The 14,376-nt window shown below is 33.9% G+C and overlaps 2 protein-coding genes across 2 annotated transcripts; both read right to left on the bottom strand.

Moving 5' to 3' along the window:
• Positions 1 to 1,357: 1,357 nt before the first annotated feature.
• On the bottom strand, positions 1,358 to 3,672 carry LOC113281060 (stress-associated endoplasmic reticulum protein 2-like). Its single transcript, XM_026529702.1, has 3 exons — positions 3,514 to 3,672; positions 1,929 to 2,085; positions 1,358 to 1,576 (listed from the first exon to the last, which is right to left on the bottom strand). The coding sequence occupies exons 1-3, from the start codon at positions 3,514 to 3,516 to the stop codon at positions 1,530 to 1,532; spliced, it is 207 nt and encodes a 68-aa protein (XP_026385487.1). The 5' UTR covers positions 3,517 to 3,672; the 3' UTR covers positions 1,358 to 1,529.
• A 9,287-nt stretch (positions 3,673 to 12,959) lies between these two features.
• On the bottom strand, positions 12,960 to 14,252 carry LOC113281059 (nuclear transcription factor Y subunit C-1-like). The gene has a single exon (XM_026529701.1). It carries the CDS (start codon positions 13,824 to 13,826, stop codon positions 13,140 to 13,142), a length of 687 nt encoding a protein of 228 aa, XP_026385486.1. The 5' UTR covers positions 13,827 to 14,252; the 3' UTR covers positions 12,960 to 13,139.
• Positions 14,253 to 14,376: the final 124 nt, after the last annotated feature.

Here is a 14,376-nt window from a genome sequence, read left to right as displayed (position 1 = left end):
AACCCTAATTGTTTTTCCGTACTCGAGGTTGACTCGGAATTATCTGTTTGTTTGGAAGGTGTAAGATGCAATTCTTTTAAAATCTCCATCTTAGCATCCATATCCTGTTTTTTTTTGTGGATTTGAGGATTATGACGATGATATCAATATTAAGAATCTAAGATCTAATGGTAAACTTCATTACCCTTGGATAGAAACCCTTTAATCCACCGTTGGAAACACTGCTTTAAAACCATCTACCATTTGATCAATTTCAGCCCCCAATATGATCAAAGAAAATATCTACGAAAGTAGAATGACAAACCTAAAAGATTGCAATAAAAACCCTAAACATTATTGTTTTGTTTGAAAGAGTATTGCAACGTTTTCCTTCTCGGTATCTTCTTCCCTAGGGGTTATACCCTTCTTTTCTTTTGTCTACCTAGTGTTCTTCCACTATTTCTCTGACCCTACAGGTGTTCACTTGCACATTTATAGGTTAGCACCATTCCACCTAGTGTTCTTTCTCTATTTCTCCGAACCTACGGGTAGGTGTTCACTTGCACATTTATAAGTTAGCACCACTGTGGAAACTCCCATATCTTTACAATCTTCTAGGAATAGGACTCCTAAGTTTTACTTCTAGATTAGGAAATCACTTCTAGTACTAGGAAAGAAATTCTTTTGTTTGTGAACCACTTCTAGAAAAACTGGAAGAGAAATTCTTTTGCTTGTAAACCACTTCTAGAATTACTAGAAAGCCTTGTTTGGTAAAATTTATGATTATAAATCATCATAAATTGATAAATGATTTTGATATAATCATTTTTAAAATAAAATTTTCCAAATAATTGATTATCTTAGAATGATGATCTCAAAAAGGAGAGAAAAGAACAATGATATTAAGTTTTTCTTAGTCTTGTGTAGTTTTTATGTCTCTCTTTTGATAGTTTTGAAAAAATAAGAAGAAAAAATTCAACTTGAGTTTGTTGGAAAAAATAATTGATTACTCCTATAATAAATTTTTAACAAAACTTTTTTTCTGTTTGCGGGAACAATGGATTTTATCAGTTATGATTAAAATAATTAATTATTATAGTGATTACCAAACATATACATAATCCATTATAATCTGCATAATGGTATGGACTGATAATCCATTAAAATAATGATTACCAAACAGCCCTGACCTGGGTATAAGTCTATAAGATATTTGAAACATATGCGAACTAATTCTCGAAGGAAACTGCAAAAGACCGAATCCACTTGAGAATCTCTAAAAGGCCTACTACATTTTTTCCTATAACGCAAGAACACTAATACAAAAAAAATAATCAAAAGTGGGCATTCGGTGGATAGAAACCAAGACAATCTTAAATGAGAGAGAAAACTATGCCATTTATTTATTTAGATAATTAGTTGCCAGAATATTGTTCTACAGACATGAAAAACCATGTGAAAGTCTATTATAATGTTTACATTCACTTTAGATTAGAAAAACAAAATCCTAGAACTTTTCGACTTCTAAGTGAGTACCCTCCCATAATCGCTTAAGCCATCCCTCCAGTTGTTGCAGTTCGAATTATTTGAAATAGAGCTGCAAAGGAGATTATAAGATGACATTAGTCCTCATGCCTAACTAAGATAGGCCAGATTAAGTAACTATTCTTGTTAGACAGACAATAAAAAGATGTTGAGCTTTTGGTTTCCAAAATACCGTGATTCACATTGAGCAAATATATAACAAAGTTAGTTGTCTTCAATTATCATTAAGGATATCTCAAACATCTAAAGTTTACAGCTTTGACAAAGGAGTTGCACAGACAGATACACCACAAACTAACACAAGAATATGATAATGCGAAACTTTGATATGGAAATACCTAGGGTTTCTCCAAAATATTAATAATAATAAATTAGAAAGAAAGAAAAGGAAATTAGACGCTTACATGATCCAATGACGACAAAGACGAAAAACCCAAGCACAATGGGTCCAACAGGATAATCATTTCCTTTCTTGACAGTTGTCTCAGGCACAAATCCTCTCTTAGTAATATTCTTCTCAAATCTCTCCACCTTCCTATCTGCTAGACGCCTTGAAGTTGTCTACACATGCAATGTGGATAAGGAAACTCAGGTCAAGTGCATACAAAAATAAATTACAGCAAAAACAAGTATCCAATTCACAAACGAAGCATCAAAACAGATGGGAACAAGATGTAAATTTCGTAATCCGTCCTTATGCTCAAATCTACACCTAATTCTGGTAAGATTTAATGATCATTACAACTCCACCACTAATAAAAGAATAAAATGTCTTTACCCTATGAGTTTGAATGGCACTACTGAAATCACTGAAAACCAAAGCAAGGATAGTCTTTGATCGAAAACCTAATCATATCCCAATTCAACAAACCAAAATTCATTTGGATTACTTTAATATCAATGTCAAAGCACAAATGGCAACGTAACCACCTCAAGTAGAAGGATATGCATGTCAATTACGCATACGAAATCAATTACAACCCTAAACAAGTACTCCCTACGTCCCTAAATAACTAATCCTTATTCACAAAAGAATCATTAAGCATCAAATAGAGAGAAAAACAGGTACATTTCAAACTTTTGTCCAAAGGCTTGAGCTCAAACCACACTACATAAAAAGGTTTCAATCAAGTGCATACAAATATCAACTATAGCAAAAACAAGTATCAACTACAGCAAAAATCCAGGTCAAGTGCATACAAATATCAACTATAGCAAAAACAAGTATCCAATTCACAAACAAAGCATCAAAACAGACGGGAACAAGAAGTACATTTAGTAATCCGTCCTTATGCTCAAATCTACACCTAAGCTTACAACTCCACCACTAATAGAAGATTAAAATGTCTTTAACCTATGAGTTTGAACCGCACCACTACATCACTGAAAACAAAAACGAAGATAGTGTTTGATCAAAAAACTAATCATAAACCAACTCAACAAACCACAATCCATGCGGATTCCTTTAGTCTAAATGCCAAATCAAAATAGCAATGTGACCACCTCAAGTAGAAGTATATGCATGTCAATTACGCATATGTAACCAACCCTTAACAAGTACTCTCTACGTCCCCAAATAATTAATCCTTATCACAAAAGAAAGCATCAAACAGAGAGAAAAAACAAGTACATTTTGTTATCCTGCAACTAATCATAAAAAATGAAAAACAAAAATCAATCACAGAATAATCTCAAAAACGTTAATATTGATAAGAATCAGCAATCAAAATCTTGGCATTCAAATAATTTCAATCACAGGAATAGAGCTAACGAAGCTAAATTGGGGCATTAATTCCGTAAAATCCAACAGATCTAAAACCAGTCTAATGTGAAACTTCAAAACTAATCACAAGATCGAACAGATCCAAAATATATCAAACCAGATTTTCAATCCTATAACCTCACGTTTAGGAACAGAATTGAAATTCGAAAAAAAATAAAAACACAACTGAGAGAAGGGGATCGAAAGATTAGGTATAAGAATCTCACCATTGTTATTTGCTGAGATCTGAAGAAGATGGGGAATTGAGAAAGAAAACGTTTGATTTTGTTTTTTTTTTAGGTTTTTTTTTTTGTTTTGTTTACTTCTTCCTCTTCTTTATGTGAAAGAAGGAAAACGTGAACTTATTTAATAGGGAATTAAACTAAAAATCTGTCGTAATAAAAACCACCGCCTTTGTCGTTTTTTCTTTTTTTAATATGGGCACACTCCTACGGTTTCACGTTATGGTGGTCGTGTAAGTCACGTTGATCGGTCATCCTTTTCCTTGTCTGAAAGCTACTCAAAGACTCATACTTTGCATAAAATAAAACAATTTCCATTTTTTTTTGTGTGTGGATATCAAGTAAGAAGTTAAGTCGGAACTTTTCATAATATTTTCTGGAAGCAAAAAGCAGGTTGACATTTTATAAAAGCAATTTTCTTTTTTTACTTCTGACTTCTTATTTTTTAAACTGATATTCAAACACCCTTTACTTTAAAGAGTAAACAATATATTAAGTTATATGTAATGTTGCAGATTAACAATTAGCTAGTCTACTAACTACTGAGTCAAGTCTAGGACTAGGTTTAGAATTTGGCGGCCTCGAAGATTGAAGATCGACGGATACATTTGGAGAACTTCATCAACAAGGTTTGTGGATTGAACCATTCACTCACTATCTCACCATTCTATTTATTTGAGACTATGTCATATCACTTCTAGTAGATTTGTTGCAAAGAAGAAATTTCGAGTCAAGCTTGTCTTGTTAAACATCTCGAAATACGATTCAAGCATTGGATGTTCAAAGGTTCTTAACAATATTAGTTCGAAACAATTTACTGTTCAAGAATTAATTTGTGGATCATTTGAAAATTGCCCAAGAAATGATTTTATCATCTGGAAATGTTTCAATTATCAAAAGAGACAAATTCAGAACTACTGTAATTTCGACTCAGTGTAGGTTGGTGAACCATCTCGCAAATCACAGATATATGAGTTTCTGGAATACAGTAAGGTTGGGGAACCAGTTCACATCCCGTAAGTTCAAAACAGGATAGTTCACGAACCGTGGTGATCAGAGTTTTTAATATTGGTGTAAAAGTCTAACAGTTGGCGAACCAGGTTCACAAACCGCATCCATCTGAGTTTCGAGCCGAATGGGATCGGCAAATCCTTGCACCCTGACTCGTGAACTATGCCTTATGGTTCACAAAATGTTTCACCAATAATCCTAGTAAAACTTTAACAGATGCTTAAAGATTAATTTTTCATATATGTTTAGCATTGCTGAGTATGGGAATTCTGGAAAAAATATATGTAACACTTGATCGTTGATTTCAAGCACCAGAAAGTCCGACACGACTTCTACAAAATGAAGGTTTTTACGATAAAAATAATGACATTGGCCGGTGTATCAAGTTAATGATGCGCTAATAGAAATAAAACAAGTGATTACATTAAGAATCAAGGATTGTGCATAATATAATAAAAATTTCAAAAGTTTTTTTTAATTACTCATCAACGGTCATGTTAGCTTTGGCGAACACCTGATCTAATCAATTTAACATGAGTGAATCATCTATTAGATAGCCAATCCATATAGTCTAAAGATTCGTCATCAATACCTAAAAAGTTTAATGTCATCCTGAATAGTTATAAATTATGAAGAAATCGGAGTTTTTATGCAAAAATTTGAAAGTTCCCTATAATTAAACACTAATCTATGTGCTTAATTGGTCCTCATACAGTACTTAAAATTTTGCATTATCCTAAATATAAAGTTGAATCTTCCAAAACAAAATTTAAGATAAGAAATTCCTACAATTAGGGTTGTTCATGGTCGGTTTTGGTTCGATTTCTAGCCAAACCAAAACCGAAACCAATACTATCGGTTTCTAAAAATCTAAACCAAACCAATCCATTACCATCGGTTCGGTTTTCAAATGGTTCCAGCCGGTTTGGTTTGTCCCAGTGATTTTTGGTTAACCAATAATTATGTCAAACGACTCAAACAAAAAAAATACACAAATTTACAGATAAAAAAATCGTAGCTACCGATAGTATTGGTTTACACAAATTTACATACAAAAAAAATAAATAAAATAAATCAAGAATAGTTAAGCTTACTCTAAATCTAGAGATCAAAAGAAGACATATAATATATCTTAATTTAGTTACTCCCGATAGTAGCAGTAGTGGCTGCTGTAGTTAGGGGTGGAGAAGGGAGGCGACTGAGAGAAGGAGAAAGAGAAAGAGGGAAAATATCATAATGAAATATTAGATTCCAGTGGAAAACCGAAACCATGTTCAGCCCTACCTACAATGCTTTGAAAAAGTGATAAATAAAATAATGAACAAAGATATAAATATGATACTAATGAGGTTCCTCCTGTGTAGTGCTTTGTCTAAAGTTCTCAGCGCAAAATCAAACTCTCTGCAACTCTTTCAGAGGGAGTGTTTTAGTTATCCTGATTTTCTCCACGACCTCACAAGTAAATTGTTAATTATATGGCTCCATACGATATCCATTAACTTGAAGTTCCTTCCCTTGTGGCCAAATTTCTAATATCAACTGTGCCACATGGAAAAACATTATAACAAAATGACCTACCAAAAGAAAACGTAATTTATCGAAAAATATTACAAGACGAAATTCAAAAAAAAAAAAAAACTTTATGTCTTATACAAAATTGTTCTCTAGAAATAATCTTATAATGAAAAGTATTAGTTTTCTCCTTGTAAATTCGTGAGCTTTGAAATACATTATTCATAATCTCCCTAAAATTCATTCATTTGAAGTATTATTTGTTTTCCCGCATAATTATCTTCATGTTTTAATATTGCATAACTCAAAAGGCTTTATGGTCGATTTCAACAAGGAGATAACACAATTTACCATATACATGCCTAAAAAAGTCATCAAAATAGTTGTATTATATAAAATTTTATATGCTCATAATGTATCATTGAGTTATAAGCTCAAATTCCTCCTTGATGGGCTCATTGTTTTCTCAATGATCGATTTTACTTCTTGATGTGAAATTGAGATTCCTCATTCGTCTGCAGGAGGTACAATATTGCAATCTTATAAATAACATGATATCTCATCAGCAACTATGGAAAAATCTGTTTCAGTGTGATTTCCCATTAATGTTCATGACTCAGGGGTTCCAAACATTTCCCTTTGACAAAATTTGTATATACTTTAAAATCATTATTATTACGGAAAGGTTTAGTTTCCACTTAATTTGAAACATAATTAACAGTAAGAAGAATGTAAACATAACCAAAAGAATCAAAGGTTACATAGAGTCAATACCCCAAACATCAATCAAAAACAATAAATAGAATGAAGTTTATGGCATTGATATTTAGCACCTATGTTAAATGTTCTTTTCCACCTGTCACAACTAGTGCAAAACACATATGGATTGAACGGTTATGCCACCGGTCAAATACCTTAATTAAGTATGGTTCTTTTGAACCAATCGTGTCTTTAGGAATAGCAAACACGCTAAGGTAGATCGAAATTCAGATTCCGGTAAGCACTTTAGTACTCTTATCCTTAACCTAGTCATGTTGTAACTTTCAATTCGGATATGCACCTCCACAAGCTTAGGAAGAAGAATAGCTAATTAATCTTATCCTTCACCAAGTTATGGTATAACATTCAATTTTTTTACCCATGACTAGAAAAATATAATTCCCTTTATAGTGGTGTTCATATCCAAAATCTCCAAAATACCTCCAAAATATAATCTCTTAAAATACCTCCAAAATCTCTCTTAGAACAAATTTTAATTTTACGTGTTCATATTCAACTTTCATCCATGACATGTGGAAGGTGTAAATCCTCTGCTTCCAGATTACTTTTAGAATAGCCTATTTCCAAGGAAATTTTCGAGGTCTCAGCGCTAGAAGCCTTGGAATACCACCTACATCAGCATCAACTTTATTGTCGCTCATTCTGACAGGTTTAGAGCATGTGGTCACTTGACTTTCCTTTTGTGACAGGTTTAGAACATTTAGTCACGTGATTTTACTTTTTTGACCGTTCAAGTTTGAGAACTTATGGATTTAAAATTTCGCGGAAAGTCACTCAATGATTTGGAAGATTTTCCCCTCAAAGACTTGCTCTTAGTAATGATTCTAAACGCTGAAGTTTCACTAAATTTTAATTTAAAATTCATATATAATAAGACTTGCTCTTACATGATAATTTAGAAGATTCGAACAAAGAACATTAATTGGTTCAACTAGCCGACGCTTGTCGTGAGTGCAACAAATTAAATCACTTATCTCCACACAATTAACTGGTAATATAATGGAGCAGTGAGTTTTTAGTTATCAAAGATCACAAATGGGGGGTTTTGTTTATAGGTTGAATATAAAGCAAAGTAAATAATAAAGCAATTAAATCAAGATGTAATCAAGAATGAGAAGTATAATCGAGGAATACTTCTTCGTTACCAAACATTCAAGAAAGTAATATATTTATATATTCGTCATAAATCATATATTATCACCAACCGTAGGGTAACAAGTATGCTTAGCTACCCCCCAAGATTCCTAATAGCATCGAATAACATGTATGCTTAGCTATCAGACTCTATCCATCTGAACCACACTAGTCCAAAACATGGAATTTAAGACAGACAAAATCTGTCGAAAATGGTGTTATAGGACAAATACAGTCCGTCCTAAAGTCTGTCATATTTTTGGTGTACTATTTCTTAAAGGACAGGCTCTTTGAGTTGAAAATTTACATCGGATTTTGTTTACAAGATGTAATTCAGACGAATGCTTTATGCATCTAGGTTTAGTACTAGCAGTTAAACTCAGTATGATCGGTTCACTTACTAATATTGTTTCTACACACGATTGCTCCTCTGCAGGTCTTACGTTTTCTACTTGTATTAGGGTTATTCAAAAATTACGGATATCCTAACGCGTTACTAGAAATAGATCAATCAAGGGATCAGTTTTGTAGGCCTCCTAAATTAATCAATCAATCATAATAATATGAAGTGTAACTGTAATACATGAGAAACAAATGATAATCATAGGATCAAGGGATCAGTTTCGTTGAAACAAATGATAATCATATGAAAAAATAAAACTAGATTCATATATTAAATCAAATCATGTTTAAAACTTAGAATTCATCCTCAATCAAATAGGAGTTTAGATACTCATGGACTTAGTGGAACCCATGATATACATAAGCAATAACCAAAGAGAACTAGACTCGGTAGGAAGAACCCAAAACCCTAGCTTTCGCTCTTTATCTTCTTATCTCCATTTCGGATCTTGATAAAACACGTCTCGGAACTCTCTTGAAAAGTATTTGGAAGTCTCTTTGAATACCCCTAAGAATATTAGGGTTTTGGAAAACTTCAGAACTAAGAAATCCAATTTTGGAAAGTATTTTTGTCACTTTTTTGAGGTAGGATCGGTTCCTACTTGATCCCCAAACTGTTTTGCACATAACTTTTGCATATGAACTCAGAATGACCTCATTCTTTTTGCGTTATTTTCATATCTTTATTGTTTACAACATAGAGCCGAATACTTTTGAATTTGGTCGAGTTCCTTTTGATCCTTAGTCTATGTCACATTTATATCCGTTTCAGCACTCTTTTCGCTTCTTTTGGATGATTCTACCTAATATGAAAGAAACATAGAAAATACAAGCATGAAATTAATAAAAAAAAAATATAGAAAATTATGCACTTATCACTAGCCATGCCGAAACTAGATTCATTACCTGGTTAACTAATAATGACAAAAAACTTCATCCAACATTTTTAAGAAATAACAACGTGAAATTAGACTATAGTATTGTCTTCGTAAAAAACTTGTTGTTAATTATTGAGTTTTGGTATGGATTGGAGTATTTGTCCATTTAATATAAAGGGTACCACACAAGCTAATTTCACAAACTATTAATGAATTAATTTGTACAAGAATTAACCATGATACGACAAATGCATTTATCTAACGATGTCAATGTCTAATTTAGCACCTTCTTTTAAATTTGACAATTTTAGCACCATTTATCTAACGATGCAGAATTCAGTACCCTTGCAATTACAGTTAAAACTCTATAAATTAATTAAACAAAATTATAAATTTAACGAATTAACTTTAGCTTTTGTAAGCATAATTGAGATCAGAGAATTATATTACTTTAGAGGGATTATTAAACAATCGAGTATAATTAATGGAGTTCCAACTGTAAATTCCATGTTTATTTGTACGTACTATGCAAAGAATGACCATTATCAGTTTTTCCACGTTTAGCTACCAAAGTGTCAATTCGCAGACACCCAGCTTCAAAATATTAATCATTATCTAACAGAGGTTTTTATATGGCATGGTATATTTCTAGCACTCCTTAGTCAAGTTATGAGAAGATCATAAATTTTGCAAGCTAAGGAAATAAACTTTAATTACCGTAAGAAAATGTTTATAAATGGTTAGGGACCAAACTGAACACAAATTTGAGTTGTAAAATAGATGCATGACGGTAAAATTTATGGATATTAACACCCAGACCTAATGATCTACGAACTCATCCGGAGACTAATTTACCATGCAGAAAAAGGTAATTAGAAACAAAATTGTCGTTAGATCATTAATATAGTTCGTGCCAAAATCATTTCCTTGGCATATTGAAAACGCAGTGATACCAAGTATACCACCAACTTTTTCGTTCAGCAATCTGTGTAGACAAAACCTAATACAATTGCAGGTAGACCAACTGAATGATCTTTGATAATATGTATATGGTGTTTATATCTCTAACCTCTTCTCAACCAGTATGTACATAGACAAGATTCTGTGAACCTGATTATTAAGAAGAGTACCTGGACAATCTCAAAAATCAATCTTGTCGTATCCAAATAATCCAATCGATCGGAATTCTTCCAACTAATTAAACTTGTTATCTATCTTTACAAATTTTACAAGAAACGAGTCTCGGAATTGGTCACATTTGGATGGACGTATCTACTAAGATTGAATACTTGCAACTTGCATAAATCCAATTATAAAGATAAACAATATAATGCGGAAAAGGAAAAACACAAGACACCAGAAGTTTTGTTAACGAAGAAACCACAATAGCAGAAAAAACCAGGGAGCTCATCCAGATGTGAACACCAAACTGTATTAAGTCGCTATGGACACTAGCCTACTATCAGACTTCGAATGGAATGTAGTTGAGATGAATCCACCCTCCAAGCGTTTCAGTTATACTCGCGTTCCTTACGTCTCTTGAACCTCGCAAGGCTCTACACAATTGATTCCCTTAGCTGACGTCCTTGACAACTAAGAGTTGCTTCAACCCAAGTGAAGACTTTTGATACCAATCTCCCTCTAACTTAGAAGCCTATTTGATTTTCGTTTAGATCAAAGATAAAGATGAAGAAATCTATTTGCAATAGACAAAGCTAGGAAACCTCACAAATTTGGAAATTACGACTCCCTAAGAGCAGCCTAGACTCTTAACCACCTCTCAAGAAAAATATTCAGTAGATCATCTAATATTTGTTTTCAGATATCTATATTGAGGAATCATAAAGTCTGAGACAAAGAGAACTTTGTGATTACTATATATCTTGCCTGAAAGAGATTACGAAAAACCTCGATAACAAAAAAAGAAGATCAGGGTTCACGAGCTATTGAGGTAAAGATAATTGGACCTGGCTTCACGAATCCCCAAAAAGAAGTGTTTTAGTCGTAAACCTAATTATGTTTCTCAGAGAAAACCTAGGTCTATAGAGGATGACTCTAAAATCAACTAGGACACAAAGTGTCGGGGATTGATTTTCCCAGTTTAAAGAGCATCTCTATTTTTAGTTTTCAAAGACTAGATGTTGCTTAGAATTCAAGCAAAGATAACTTGAGAATCAAGCAAACACTTTTAGGTCTTGAAAATATAATAGAAGAGTATCACTAAAAACCTGTTCTGGAACCGTGTATAATGATTGTTTGGTATGGCAAGTATGTCAAAGAACTACAAGCAATGTGATGTTCATTTAAACACCTCATAATTTAATCATGATGTGTGCACATGAGTGTTTGAGTGATCAATGAAGTCTTAGAAGTGTTTGAGATAGTTCTAGCAATGCTAAACATAAAAATAAGTCTTTGAGCATCTGCTAAAATCTACTGGGACGGTTGGTATAACGTTTCGTAAACCATTAGGCTTGTTCACCATCCAGGGTGCAACGGTTCACGAACCGAGTCAACTGCTAGCATATAATACCAACTTCAAAATTCAGTTCACAACGATTCGTGAACTGTTCCCAACTGAATTAATGGTTTGCGAGCTGGTTCATCAACCTTGTTGTATTTCTGAAACTCATATATCTATTGTTTGCGAACGGGTTTCAACCTACCCTGAGCAGAAACATCGGAAAGTTTAATATTTCTCTCTTATGATGTTTGAAACATTCCCACGTGATAAAATCATTTGCATGGAAAATTTTCAATTGATCCACAAATTAATTCAAACAATAAATTGCTTAGAACTAATATTGTTTAAGGATCGTCGACGGTTCGTGAACTGTCCCCAACTGAACTCATGGTTTGCGAACTGGTTCGTCGACCTTGCTATATTTCTGAAACTCAGATATCTATGGTTTGGGAACTGGTTCCAACCTACCCTGAGCACAAATATCATATAGTTTAATATTTCTCTCTTATGATGTTTGAAACATTCCCACGTGATAAAATCATTTGCATGGGAAATTTTCAATTGATCCACAAATTAATTCAAACAATAAATTGTTTAGAACTAATATTGTTTAAGGATCGTCGAACATCTTTGCTAAGTCATATTTCGAGATTTTTAACAAGACAAGCTTGACTCGAAACTTCTTCTTTGTAAATCTACTAGAAGCCATACGGCATCATCTCAACAGATAGAATAGTAAGGTAGTAAGTAAAATATAATGGTTCAGTCTTCACATACCTTATACAGAAGTTCTCCAAATGTCTTTGTCGATCTTCAGGATGATGTCTGGTACTCAACTACTAAATTCTAACCTAGTCCGAGATTTGACTTAGTAGACTAGATCGAAGTCAAGATATAGTTCTGATCATGTAACATTGACAACACGATTGAGATAGCAAAACTTGTGGGTTCAACCAAGCATTGCTCTAACACATATAACATACTTAAGTGAATACCGACTTTGCTTGGTAAGCTACGAAAACTTTAAGTGACTTTTGGGAGAAAGAAGTTGGCATAAAACCTTTATGGCTCTCAGCTTTCCAAGTTTCTCATATGAGCACAAAAGTTTCATCTTTATTAGACATGTTTACTGAATTATTGCGTGTTGATATCCATGACCAGAGATCGTAATTTGTCTACATATTAAATTACCGATTGTAGAAATTGTTTTCAGAAACAATTGAAACTCTATATAATAAAAAATGCCCAAGTATCAAAATTTCAAACTTAAACGGATTGAAAGGAAATAATATCATATAAAATTAGCATGTTTGGATTGAATGCGCAAAAAACAATGTTACCTCTACACACTTTCCAGAACCCAATTGACTAGACAACCAAACACCTAACATTTCAGTTAAATTTTTTGCATTTTTTGGGTTATCTAATAACTAAGAGTCGGAAGTTTGTTGATCCACATACCCCTGCTCATCCATATTGGCTGCTTGCCCGGTTGTGCCACCGATATTTCCATACGGCCCTTCATCTGATTGCCAAACTGATTGCCACGCCTGTGACGGTTGATGAACATACATATTCGGATCCATACCAGGCATTGCTGGTCGGCCCATCATAACGCCTGGTGCGGTCTGCCCAACTGGAGGGTAATAATAAGGGACTCCGCTAGCAGTAGCACCTCCCATAAGCCCCAACCCTGCTTCCTCTTTCATCTCTTCCCTGGGTACAATATCAACTAAGAAATCGAAAATATCAGTACGAGTAATTGCAGCTGCAATATCATTCTTCTGAAGTGTCCGACGCTTGTTTTCCTCGGCGTGAAGCCAGGATCTTATAGTGAGCTCAAGTATGAAAAGTTCACAAGCTTTTGCAAATAAGATTGGTGCTTCAGCTGATATCATGCGGACATCTTCATCCGCTTTCATGATCTTCTTGATTCTAGCTAAAGGAAGTTGGTGGTTCTTGAAATCATTCACTTGTTCAATCTCTTGTCTTTGGTAAGTCCAGAACATTTGAAGCTGTTGTTGCTGCTGTTGCAAGAGATGATGAAATGGTGCTTGTGGTGGAAATGGTGATGGCTGACCTTGTTGGCTGTTGCTGCTGTTTGTGTTGCTCTCCATGTTTCTTCCTCTTCTCAAAATGAGCTCAAAAGCTTTTCTGAGATTGGGTTTTTGGATTGCGCTGAATTTGAATTAGATTGTAACTAATATTGAGTAGTTCAGAAAATGTTGAGAGATATTTAAAGGTGTAAAAGCAGGGAAAAACAGTGTAAGCGAGATAAGGTGCAGATTCTCATGCCGGTTGTCTGTATCAAATACTTTCTTTGAAGGGTCTGGATTAGCTTTTGATTCAAATACCTTATCTTGCACACTGTTGCGAGATTCCGAGGTTTTATCGGCTTTTTGCATCCATTGGTCCCCAACACATCATATACCTTATCCTGCGGTCTTTTCTTCTTTTGACCTCTAGCTAGCAAGAAGGGGTGGATATCTAATATGACCCCGACACTCGAGTTTTAGTAAGAAATCAACAGTCTAGATTAGATTGTCAACGAGTCTGCTTCCATTTGGTTGAGGAACTACCTGGAACTTGCATTCCACCAGTACCCTGCCTAGTTGGTGAAATCGAAGACCCAATCATCCTGACAACGCCTAGCCAGGACTGACCAAA

This window comes from Papaver somniferum, chromosome 5 (genome assembly GCF_003573695.1).
Source record: "Papaver somniferum cultivar HN1 chromosome 5, ASM357369v1, whole genome shotgun sequence".
NCBI lineage: Eukaryota > Viridiplantae > Streptophyta > Magnoliopsida > Ranunculales > Papaveraceae > Papaver > Papaver somniferum.
The sequence above is the reverse complement of the archived record's forward strand: the minus strand, read 5'-3'. Positions and strand labels throughout refer to the sequence as shown.

Excerpts from the sequence above, each read along its gene's own strand:
- LOC113281060 (XM_026529702.1), bottom strand. Across the intron at positions 1,577-1,928 it reads CTTTGTCGTCATTGGATCAT|CTCTATTTCAAATAATTCGA; the intron begins GTAAGCGTCTAA and ends TCTCCTTTGCAG.
- LOC113281059 (XM_026529701.1), bottom strand. The coding sequence starts at position 13,826 with ATGGAGAGCAACACAAACAGCAGCAACAGCCAACAAGGTCAGCCATCA.